At 40.1% G+C, this 13,146-nt stretch overlaps 1 protein-coding gene across 3 annotated transcripts in view; it reads right to left on the bottom strand.

The window, feature by feature from the left end:
- Positions 1-13,146, bottom strand: part of DAAM2 (dishevelled associated activator of morphogenesis 2) — a gene marked incomplete at its 5' end in the record, with an annotated part of 130,160 nt that overhangs the window by 81,308 nt on the left and 35,706 nt on the right. For all 3 annotated transcript variants that reach the window (XM_080614530.1, XM_080614528.1, XM_080614529.1), the window contains one exon: positions 4,191-4,265. In XM_080614530.1, the coding sequence (XP_080470656.1) occupies positions 4,191-4,265 (75 nt within the window). The remainder of the gene's footprint in view (positions 1-4,190; positions 4,266-13,146) is intronic.

Below are 13,146 nucleotides of genomic sequence, written 5' to 3' on the forward strand. Positions count from 1 at the left end.
GAATCAGAAACAAAATAGTGTGAGGCCCTTACGTGGTCCCTAAAAACCAGTATACATAAGGCTTTTTTTCTAATTATATTTTAAAAAGACATTTTGCATATTTAATGTTGTAAATCCATCACCCAGGAAAGTAGATGATCTCGCTGCTTGATTCACCAGCTCAGAGGAATTAATGAATTTATGAAAACAATCATTCACATGGAATTTAATGGATAAAACTTCAGGTAGTCCAAGAAATTATTTTCAAAAATTTGTTTCCATTTATAATGAAATATTTTAGTTTTATTAAAAGCATTGTTTAATTCCCACACCTTATCCTAATGGCTAGTCATTTCCCTGAAGTGTTGAGAAGGAAAATACAGGACTATAATGACAGTCCATGTGAGAAAAGAGAGAAAAAAAAAAAGAAAAAAAGGAAAAAAGGGGCAAGAGCTACCATCAGCAATACACTCTATGATGGGCCTAGTTTTACTTAACAGTCTCACACATATGAAATGAAAAAAAGAAAAAAGCAAATAAAATAAATAGTGGAAAAGCAACCCAGATGTTCTGATTTCTCATTATAATCTAAGATCTTTCTTTAAATCTTATCTAAAATCATAACTGTGTTCTCATTACTGAAATCACTTCCAGATCGTAAACAAATGCAAATAAAATTAAGATCAAAATTTGAGAGAAAAAAAATATCATATTGCATGCCTCCTATGATATATCTGAATAATACCTTTTCTTTAACACATTTCTTCAAAGAAAACAAGACAGTTGAAATTCAAGGTGCACCACATCTCTAACTACACCAAGGCTGAACTAAAAGAATAAGCTATGAATCATAAACTACAAGTAGATGTCATTTAGAAAACCTGAACTTTTAAGCAAATAAGTTTAAAGTAACATAGATGTCACCTAACTCAGATGGAGGAAGAGAATTGCCATCCACCTGTTCAATTCTGCTGAAAAATATATATTTTAACATCCTGTGAAGCTGCTCTTCCCTGAATAAATGCCTTCTGAGTCAAGGAGGAGTGCCTGGTTACAGCTATATTTATTAATCTTGACCCCTGTTTCATACTCTTGACCGAGCCATCTCTCCAGAAAAGCTGGATCTGCAACTACTGTTCACCTGAAAGTTTCTCTGTGGAAACGCATATGCAGCCAAGCTCACAAAAGTAACACAGTGCTGTCAGAAGTTTTCCTCCCCAGTGAAGTGAAGGCTGTGTTTATTTGTGCTGCCAAGCAGACGGTATCATGGGGTGAAGAGGGCAGGAGGAGCACAGGGAGGTTTCTTTACATGTGATTAACAGGCCAGCTGCTTCATTTTTAAGAAAAGAAGTTTTGTGTATTGATGAATCAGCAGAAGATGACAATGACCTTGATAATGGAAATGGTCACTAACTGTGGGTGTACAACCTGTCCACACTCACCAGTATTATTTATAGCATGTAGACATCAGAGAATTGAGCAAATTTGGAGGCTTCTCTTTCTAAATCAGATACCGTTAGCAGCTGTCCCTTTATCTTAAGGACTGGTCTAGAAGGCAGTCTACCAATGTTCTACCTGTCCCCTTCCTTCCTTTCAGTCAGGGTACCTGAAAGATTGGACAGTCCTTCCACAGGAATTGCACACTGCTGACTAGTAAAGACATTCAGCTTTACTGTCATACACTTTTGTGAGAACTGGGTTTAAAAACTATTAAAATCTTAGAAATCACAGCAACAGAAACAGTTGTGGGAACAGAACTGTGCTTAAAATGCATGGCTTTTTGAACTAGATGAGGAATCTGTGATTCCTGACATAGTGGTTCCTAACAGCTCCTGAAGTGCTTCCTAACATAGTGGTCTAAGGTTACAAGTAGGGAATGTCAAACATGGCGGGCATCACCACATTTCTCTCAAGCATAATCTATGAGGGACAGATATGATGGGTAACACTGCAGAAGATCTTCTGAGAAAATGATCCTTGAGCTCAGGGGACTTGGCCTGCTGAAATCTACAGAAAGATGCTTCATGATATCAGCAGGTGCCATTTCCATATTATCAGCAGGTAGGAAGAACATTTTTGCCAAGCTAATATATAAAAAAAGAGCTTCATATATTAAACAAAAGGATATAGATGTAAAATCTGCATGTATAAAGATTCTCATGCAGTTAATTCACAGGAGATGCAAAGATTAAATTTTACTAAAAAAACAAGACTTAAGGCATTTTAAGCTAACGCTTTTGTGATTTTTGCTACCGCTTCAACTCTAATACTTCTTGCAGCATTTCTAATTAAAATATTGTAATACCTGATAGGGCCCAGGAGACACAAACTGACATAGACTAGACAGTGTCAGGAAACAACATGAAACATGTTTTTCTTTCACCACTTCTGAGCCAAATAAACTCAGATGCAGTTAAAAAAAAAAAAAAAAAAAAATTAAAAAAACCCTAGCACTAAATTTAGGTCTGAAATTATAAGGGACCCAAAATAACAGTTTGGAAGGAAAGGATCTCAGAGGTCTAAATAATAACGAATAGAACATGTCTTTTAATGGGTGTTGGAGCTGGTTCTCAGCTGTATTACTCCAATTTTCCACTGATACGATTCCTGTGAAATCAACTCAACTAAGTTTCACCTGCCTAAAAGTGAAGCAACTAAGTGCTAAATCAGAAGCAGGGGTTTTAACCCCAGTGTGTCTTCTCAACACTTCAAGCATAAGAGTAAATCATGAGGCTTTAAGCCAAATAAAAGGTTACCAATCATTCAGTGCTGAGGCACGCAAACAACATTACTAGGGCTGGTGTTTATTGGTGCTCTTAAAACATGTTTAAAATTAGAAACATAGGCCAAAGTATAGTTTCATTCCATGGAAGTGCTCCACATTTACAATAGTGGCATGTACATATTCAATCCAGGTTTACATCAAGATCATTTAAAGAGCAATCCAAAAGTCACTGAAATCACTGGAAAAACTTGCAGCGGATTCAAGATGCCTTGGATCAAATCCTACCAGAAGTATTTGGCTCAGTGAGAATGCAAGGTTTCATACTCATTCTTTTCCTTAATGGCTTTTGTAGAGCAAATGTGTTCAGTCAGGAAATAAAAGCATAGTGCCATGCCAGTCACAAAAGCTCAATCTTTTTTCTCAAAACCAGTCCATAAGAAAATCTGTCATGAAGAAAGGTGATCATTTTGTTCATTCATGACTAACAGAAAAAAGCAGCTTTTCTTTTACCCTTTTACAATTATTTTATCCTTTTACAATAAGTTATAACAGCTTGTAAATCTTGATTAATTTTTTTTACTAAACAAGACATATTTCACCATGAGAAATGCATCAGTATTGACACATTTAGCATCCATTAAGACATTATTTTTATGGAATTATTTTCTGGCTCATAACCACAATACAATATGTGCAGAAAAGCCTTCAGAAATCAAACATGAAAGCATACGTAAACAAACGAGGTGTGATACTTAAGATGATAAGAACAGAATTCTATCATCATTTCTGCTCAACTGCCAAAGAAAGCTGAGTAGGCATTGCTTATGAATAACTGGAGGCAAGATTTGGCTGTAGAGTTACCATATCAAAGGAGATGAGTGGACACTATCTGCAGGTGGTGTTCTGCTGGTGACCAGCTTTACTGCATGCTTCAGAGGAAGAGACATACTATATAACTATTGAATGAGAACAACTGAAAAATTTTTCCTCAAATATTTTGTTGGCTTGTATCTGATGTCTAAGATGTTACAGCCTTACATTCCTCTATTTACCTGCTCTTAGATAATAAGTAGATATTATCATAAATAACTATATTTTCTTTAATTCTTCTATTAAACTAATAACCCCAGTGCTATTTTGTAGTTAGGAATCCATTTGAAAACATACAAGAGAAAACTTCACCTAGTTTTCAAATAGTTATTTTTCTCATCAGATATTCTTTTGAATTTTCATTCCAGAATCTAATTTGACTGCCTTCAGTGCTCAGTATTTTAGAAATAAAACATGGAAATGCATATGGTATTTTCTAATCTTTTCTGCTGGAGGAAGGGTCATTCTTAATACACGTATTTGTCTTCTTTGAGAAGCCCTATTTTAAATTAGTCATGGATTTGCGCTAATGTACTTCTTCTTCGGAGACTTCTTCCTAAAGAAACACTTCTCTATGGTAGGAAATCTTCTCTGCTTTGCAGGAGAGGTAACTTACTGCTGCCATGGAATTGATACGGTCAATGTAGTAATCAGGCCAGCTGGTAGCAAGCTTATTAGGATCTTCTTGTTCCTGAAACAGAAAGTTAAACAAGGTTACAAAAGGAGCCTTGACAAGATTACATACCACTGTAGAACCACCTGTGATTCTTCACTGCACTGCTCTTTATTGTGATATCTCCCCACATATTCTTGTATAATGCACATAGATGTGTCGCATTTATTACAAATTTTTTTTACAGTGTAATGTTAGCGCTGTCACCATGGTGTGCCAGATAAAAAGAATCCCTTTCAGCTAAGGTTATTAAACACAGAATGATAAGGTTTGAGGGAGACACAGTTATCTCTGGCATCTAAGCAGCAAAACCTTAGTCCCTTAAACATACTATGTTTCCAAGTAGACGGATAGCCCATTTACAGATACCAGGTTTAAATGTTGTTGCTTTATACTGAGAGACTGTATAAATTATTTTGCCCCTACTGCTAGAGTGATGGTGGGATTCATCAACAAAGGAGTTTAACATCTGCTATGGAGGAAAAAATAAATCAAGAAACCTGAAAAGAAACCAAAGGAATGCTTCATTTTGATGTGATAAACCAAAAAGAGATTTAGACTAGTTTATTTCATTCTAGTCCATTCCCATTTAGTCCAGTCCATTCCACTCAGCACAACCTCAAAGCATCCAAAGGAACAGAACAGCATCCCCTTAATTACAGACAAAGGAACATTAATCTGTCTCTATCTCCCAAAAAATCCACCTGATTTATTCACTAGACTAAACATCACAAAGCTCAGCTTCTAAAAGGAGACCTACCCCTACTCAGGAGCCAATTCTTCTTTTTCCTTGGCCACTCAATGAAAATTAGATTTCAATGTAATGGGTCTATTTACTTCTAGATAGGTGTAATGGTCACTGACAAAATGAGGATTGGTTTCTAGGATCCTAGTCTCCTATTATGAGCTACAAATAACTCATATTAAGACTCCTAGCATATGGTAAGAGATTGAACCACTTGAATCATCCTAAGGATACACAAAGATGCAGGACGACTGCGTGGATCTCACCAGTGTTCTCTATGAATGCTTACTCACACCACAAGAGTTACTCTGGAAGATAAACAGAAAAATATTAGAATCATAGAATAGAATCATAGAATAGTTAGGGTTGGAAAGGACCTTAAGATCATCTAGTTCCAACCCCTCTGCCATGGGCAGGGACACCTCACGCTAAAACATGCCACCCAAGGCCTCATCCAACCTGGCCTTGAACACCACCAGGGATGGAGCATTCACAACCTCTCTGGGCAACCCATTCCAGTGCCTCACCACCCTCTCAGTAAAGAATTTCTTCCTTATATCCAATCTAAATTTCCCCTGTTTAAGCTTGAACCCGTTACCCCTTGTCCTATCACTACAGTCGCTGATGAATAGCCCCTCCCCAACATCCCTATAGCCCCCCTTCAGATACTGGAAGGCTGCTATGAGGTCTCCACGCAGCCTTCTCTTCTCCAGGCTGAACAGCCCCAACTTTCTCAGCCTATCTTCATACGGGAAGTGCTCCAGTCCCCTGATCATCCTCGTGGCACCCCTCTGGACTTGTTCCAACAGTTCCATGTCCTTTTTATGTTGAGGACACCAGAACTGCACACAATACTCCAAGTGAGGTCTCACAACAGCAGAGTAGAGGGGCAGAATCACCTCCTTCGACCTGCTGGTCACACTGCTTTTGATGCAGCCCAGGATACGGTTGGCTTTCTGGGCTGTGAGCGCACACTGAAGCCGGCTCATGTTCATTTTCTCATCGACCAGCACTCCCAAGTCCTTCTCCGCAGGGCTGCTCTGAATCTCTTCTCTGCCCAACCTGTAGCTGTGCCTGGGATTGCTCCGACCCAGGTGTTGGACCTTGCACTTGGCATGGTTAAACTTCATAAGCTTGGCATCAGCCCACCTCACAAGCGTGTCGAGGTCCCTCTGGATGGCATCCCTTCCCTCCAGCATATCAACCGAACCACACAGCTTGGTGTCATAGGCAAACTTGCTGAGGGTGCACTCAATCCCACTGTCCATGTCACCGACAAAGATGTTGAACAAGACCAATCCCAACACCGATCCCTGAGGGACACCACTCATTACTGGTCTCCAGCCGGACATTGAGCCATTGACCACAACTCTTTGCATGCAGCCATCCAGCCAATTCTTTATCCACCGAGTGGTCCACCCATCAAATCGATGTCTCTCCAATTTAGAGACAAGGATGTCGTGTGGGACAGTGTCGAAGGCTTTGCACAAGTCCAGGTAGATGATGTCAACTGCTCTATCCCTGTTCATCAGTTCCGTAGCCCCATCATAGAAGGCCACCAAATTGGTCAGGCAGGATTTCCCCTTAGTGAAGCCATGCTGGCTGTCACCAAGCACCTCTTTGTTTTTCATGTGCCTTAGCATGCCTTCCAGGAGAATCTGTCCCAAGATTTTGCCAGGCACAGAGGTGAGACTGACTGGTCTGTAATTTCCCGGGTCATCCATTTTCCCCTTCTTGAAAATGGGGGTTATATTTCCTTTTTTCCAGTCGTTGGGAATTTCACCTGCCATGATTTTTCGAATATGATGGCCAGTGGCTTAGCAACTTCATTTGCCAGCTCCTTCAGAACCTGCAGATGGATTTCCTCAGGTCCCCATGGACTTGTGTACGTTCAGGTTCTTAAGATGGTCTCGAACCAGATCCTCTCCTACAGTGGGCCTAGGGTCTTCATTCTCACAGTCCCTGCATCCTTCCAAGACTTGGGTGGTGTGGTCAGAGCATTTGCCAGTGAAGACCAAGGCAAAGAAGTCATTAAGAACCTCAGCCTTCTCCAAATCCCGGGTAGCCAGTTCTCCCGATAGCTTCCAGAGGGGGCCTACGTTGTCCCTAGCCTGTCTTTTATTCGCTATGTACCTATAGAATCCCTTCCTGTTATCCTTAACATCCCTAGCCAAGTTTAATTCTAACTGGGCCTTAGCTTTCCTCACCTGGTCCTTAGCTTCCTGGACAACATCTCTGTATTCTTCCCAGGCCGCCTGTCCCTGCTTCCACCTTCTATAAACCTCTTTTTTCCTTTGAATTTTCCTCAGTAGCTCCTTATCCATCCAAGGAGGTCTCCTGGCCCTCCTGCTGCACTTCCTTCTAGTTGCGATGCAACACTCCCGAGCTTGGAGCAGGTGATCCTTGAATATCAACCAACAGCCTTGGGCCCCCCTTCCCTCTAGGGCTGTATCCCATGGAACCTTACTAAGCAGGTTCCTGAAGAGGCCAAAGTCTGCTCTCTTGAAGTCCAGGGCAGTGAGCTTGCTGCACGCTCTTCTCACTGTCCTGAGAATCTCGAATTTGACCATCTCATGATCGCTGCAACCAAGGCTGCCCTGGAGCATCACATTTCCAATGAGCCCTTTCCTGTTGGTGAGCACAAGGTCAAGCATGGTACCTCTCCTTGTCAGCTCCTCTATTACTTGCAGAAGGAAGTTGTCTTCCACACAATCGAGGAACCTTCTGGATTGCTTGTGCCAGGCCGTACCTTCAGTTCAACAGATGTTAAGGTGGTTGAAGTGCCCCATGAGAACAAGGGCCTGTGACCATGAGGCTGTTTCTATCTATCTGTAGAGTGCTTCATCCACAGATTCCTCTTGATCAGCCGGTCTGTAACAGATCCCCACAGTAATGTCTCCCATATTATACCTGTAGGTCTCTTGGAGTACCTCAGATATTCCAGAACTGTCTGGTTTAGAGATCAGAAAAAATAGCCCTACATGCTCTCTATTGAGCCACATCCATAAAACATCTTGCTACCTGGCAGGTTCCTGCTAGGCTACATACTAACACCAGACAACAATTCTGCACAAATCAAAATCTTCATATTTAGAACTAAAAACAAAGTCATGACTGAGATTTTGATCTTTCCTTCCCATTTCTTCATTCCACTGGTCTTTCAACAGGTAACAAAAAGGTATCTCCGTTTACAATACCATCAAAAGAGCTTTGTCCCCATCTAGATAAGGACTACAGTACAAACACATCCCAGGCAGATCACAACTCTTTATTCAGCCCTTGTATCCAAATGAACTGTTAAGAAGTGCAAACGATTTAAATAAAGCATCATATAGTAGACTACCACTGTATGAAAAGTATGAGAGGCTGGCAATGTGGCAAGAGGTACCAATTACACCCACAGTTTCTATGCACACAGCACCTCATGATAGTAAATGGTACAATTAAGAACAAGGTGACCTTTCTCAAATTGAGAAGTTCTGCTGCTTTTCCTCGCTTCCTTCTCCTGGCCACAATCAGAAGGAATCCGATGGACCCAAATCCATATCATATGCCACATTATAGGATTATGCAACTCCCTACCAACAGCCAGCCAGAATTGCCACACCCCATGTAATGAGCAGATTGTCTTTTGCTGCCCCTTTTCTGTGTAGAATATCCAGTGGGAATCATAACCCTCAGCAGACCTTAATCTCTCATGCAAAAGTCAATATATGACCTTGCTGATGGAAAAATCAATTAAAACATACAATAGATAAATTCAGCATTATGTTTATAAGATAATCTTATCCACCAAGAGAACAATAGAGATGGAGAGATAATCTAGGGGTAGTGAAGGAAGGTCATTATGCAGGGAACTGGGTTGAGCCACCAATCTGGAATGCTAGGTGTGCTCATATGCCTTTATGAAATTTTTCTCTCCATAGAACTAGAAAAGTCCAAGTAACAGCTATAATTGTTTGCACAGTACAGGTGACAAGAACATCACCAGAAGAGGGAATGTATATGTTCTCCATACTTCTCCTGCCTCTGTTCTGAACTTCAAGTAAAGAAACAAATGCCTGTAAATTAAGGACTATCTGGATCCATCCCTTATATCCCAAAATAAGCTACAATACTTTTTCCCCTTTGAATTCTGTGGGTGTGGGGGTAAGAATATTCTGATCCCCTAAAGTACACCTGCATAAGTGATTAGCTTGGCAAATGGTATAAGCTCCTTGGTCTATCCTGCTTTTGACTATTCTCCATCCTCTACAAATTGATCTGAACTCTGAGTGTGTAAGTAAGTCTTACATTTGGTTTTGGTTTTAATTAAAATTGGGAGAAAATTTGTTTCAGTGGAACACAGCAAGTGTAATCTTTTTTTCTGGAACTAAAGCCCACACTGAAGCTGTATATTGCTGAGGTTAAAAAAGTTTTAGCATATACTCCACTACACCATCCCTTCTTTCTGAAGTTGTTTCAGCCCAGAAGCATATTAAGCAGGAAAGTCCATCTAATTTGAATGGTCCTTCACGCTCTCTGCTCAGACCAGAATTTGTCTTTTACTTAGCTAGAATAAATGTGATTATGTACTTAAACCCTGGCACTCTATTTCCACTATGAAGGACCAGAAATCTACTCGAGATGAACATACAGATTTTTATGCAGCCCCATGACATCATTAGGTGACAGTGTTATTTATACCAATGGTTGGGCAACATTTTCGAAAGAAAGTTGAGTTCACAAGTGTATCATCAGGGCCACTGAGAAAAAAAAAATTTCATTGCCTTAATTATGTGATTTCTGTCCACGGTAAGCAATTGCTATACCATGTTTCCTATCATAGAGTGGAGATAAGCTGAAAACAGGAAGCAATTTAGGGTGTGTGTGGGTCTCTGTGTATGGAGGGAGCAACAACAGGGTGCTGTTTGGTTTTGTTTTAATATCTTCAGGGTTTTGACCCTCAAATAAAGCCTCAGAGAAAACCGCAAGGCAACTTGATGATAACGGCAAACCCTTTCCCTTCCTCCAAGAGGCACAGAGAAGGAAGCAAAAAAAAAAAAAAAAAGCCAAACAAAAAAATGAAGCCCTAATATAAAAAGCTGCATTGGTATCAAAAACCTAGAAACAATAACCCATCTGTATAAGGGAAAACATTAGCTGAAGGAATTTCTTAAAGCAAAGCCTTCTTTTAGCTCCTTGAATAGTGTAAATATCACATTAAAAAACAGGCGTCAGCTTGTGGACTTTATAAGGGGCCATATCATTCTTCACTGAAGTAACAGCTATGTAACTGCTGTGAAAACAGGGTCTTGATACTATACAAGCCTGCAATATAGCCAAGGTATTATATAGGCTTTGACACTAATTTGGACAGGCTCCATGCCTTGGTGGAAAGTGGAACTTATGACTTCATACTAAATAGGACTTAATGGAGTTCTGCAAATATTTGGACCATCTGAACCAATCAAAATGAAACAAAATAAAGCAAAGTACTGTGTGCAGAGCTCAGCTGATCCTGAAAGCCTTTTTGCAAATCCTGGGAGACCTGATCCTTTGGGCAAGATGTTCTCTAGTGAGCAGAGACCTTTAACAGATGCCATGTTAGTAGGGCAAGCATTTGCAATACACAGACTGTGGTAACAGACATAATAAGGAATTATAGACCACTGCCTTGGTTGTGAAACTTTCTACAGAGAAGTACCCAACACTAGTGTTACAGAAATCATGAGGAAATGCCAGACAATCATGGCTGACTGGATCATGAAAATGAAAGACACTGTTTATATGGTGGGTGCTTCTTTCAAGATGGTTTCAGTCTTGAAAGAAACAGCACAGGGAAAGCCTGAACAGTTACTGCCTGCATTGAAGCTCTTTTGTGGTGAGCATTGGCTTTCAGTTTCTAGTGATGATACATTGGTATTTTACTGCAGCAACAGACCCCAAACAATGTTAAGGATTTCTCTAGAGCATGTCCTGGAAACCTGAGCATGTCAAAACAATAAATGCATCCACAAAATCAGCAACTTTACAAGGCTCCTTTCCTGCAGATGGAGACAGGGACATAACAATTAAAACTTATCCAGGAAATCACTGGCAGAGTTAGGAACAGACACCAATTTGACACTGAATTTAACAGACGCTTATTTCCACCATCATTTATATCACGTTAGTTTTGTGCAGTATAGACAAATCCTAACTCCCTGGGATCAGCATGTGCTTGGCATCCCTGCATGACCAAACATTATATAGACTTTGACACTACCTGCACACAACCCCCTGTGATAACTTGCCAGGGCTAATGACTCATGAAACCTTTTAATACCAAACTGAAATAACACTTCCTCCTTGAACAGATGCACCAAGAAACACACCATATTTTATGGATGTCATACAACAAGCATGAATACTACTGCGACGACATCTACTCATTGGCATCATGACTTCCTTCTCAAACCAATCTCTTCAGAGCTGCAGACAGTTGACCTTACTGCCTTGCACTGTTCATAACAGAATGGGAACAAGCCACATAACTGGTGCCACAAAATGTGGGTTTAAAAATCTTTCTTGGGCAAGGAACCATGATACCATTCATTGAACTCCTCCCTTATATCAATAAAAACAGTGTGCAAACACAGATGAAAAATGTGAAATGAGGCTACTGTAATGTAAATTCCTGTTCCAGCCTGTTCACTGTATCATGTCACTGCATGCTCAAGTTTATACTTGGGTCACAAAAAATTGCATTTTTTTGCAAAAGCCATGTGAAGGTTAGTGTGGTTTCTCCTCTCAACAGGCCGCACACATCATTCTGGTACCTCACAGAGCTGAAAGAGGTTATTTCACCTGGTGTGAAGGGTCAGCATCACCACATACAGTTCAGAAAATATAAACATGGAGTTCAAGTAATTTCAAGACACTAATACCTTCAAACTCTTCAGAATGACAACTTAGCTGGTAAAAAGTTCATCCGAGATGTGAAAGATTGTGTCCCCGTTCTGTTTCAAAGTGAGATGCATGACCCTTGCTCTCCACATGAATATCCTGGCCACTATAAACTGTGTGGTTTTTGTTTGCTTGGAAGGTGGAAGATGGTTATCACTTGTGCTTCATTTCCCACAAATGCTACTTTTCTCCCTTTAGATAGTTTTAAAAAAGAATCAGCTTATTGCAACATCTGCTATTAATGCTGAGTACAATACAGTCTTGTAACACCTTGCATTCTACGCTGCCAAAGGTCCTTAATGAAATTCACATATCAGGTTTTTCAGTCTCTTTTCCAGTGAGATCAGCAGAAACAGGGAAAATGGGATGCAGACAATTACACAGCTCCCAGTTATACAGGAATCTGTAGCACAGTCAAGAAACAATCCACACTGAAGTTGATTGCACTCTCATCCAAATCACCATTCTCCCTTTTTTCCATGACTGACTTACCAACTTTTCATCATTTAATGGATAAGTTCAGCCTTCAAAGAAACATTTACCTGTTCATTAACACACTGTCCATCCTATTGGCTATGTCTGAGCTTAGAGCAGCCAAAGTTGCATAAATAAAAAGCACTTTCATTAAAAGCCACAAAATGTGTTTGACCTGCTGTGGGATGAATACTAATTCAGAAGTGGAGCTAAAATACATCTAAGCTTTTCAGACAGTTTACGCCTCCAAAAAACCAACCATGTCCCAAGAGATGCTAATTTTGAAACAGGAGACACCGCAGGACTGAGCCATTCACTAAACAGATGTGGTCACTGCTCCATTTCTCAGACTCCATGACTAGCATTTTCTCAGGGCTTGTGGGAGGGAGCTATAGCCAAGCCTTTTAAGCACAATTTATCCAGAGTGAGAAACATTACTTTTCTCCCTGGAATTAATCTATTGGTGTGCAGATAATAATCATTCTGCCACAAAAGCAGTCTACTGTGTAACTTATTAAAAGGGAATATTCAGTAATTACCAGCTGGAGCATGTAACTACAAAGTTCTAATTGCCTGTCATAATGGTCAGGTATAACCATACATGATTCCAGTTCACTGCATTATGACACAGGAATAATTTACTTAACAGACCAAAGGGGTTTTTTTCTGTTGTTTTGTTTTTGTTTTTTGTTTGTTTGTTTGTTTTGTTTTGTTTTGTTTTTTTTAGTTCATTTAGCTTGATCTCTATCCTGC

The sequence above is a fragment of the Psittacula echo genome (assembly GCF_963264785.1).
Source record: "Psittacula echo genome assembly, chromosome: 4".
In the NCBI taxonomy this organism is placed as follows: domain Eukaryota; kingdom Metazoa; phylum Chordata; class Aves; order Psittaciformes; family Psittacidae; genus Psittacula; species Psittacula echo.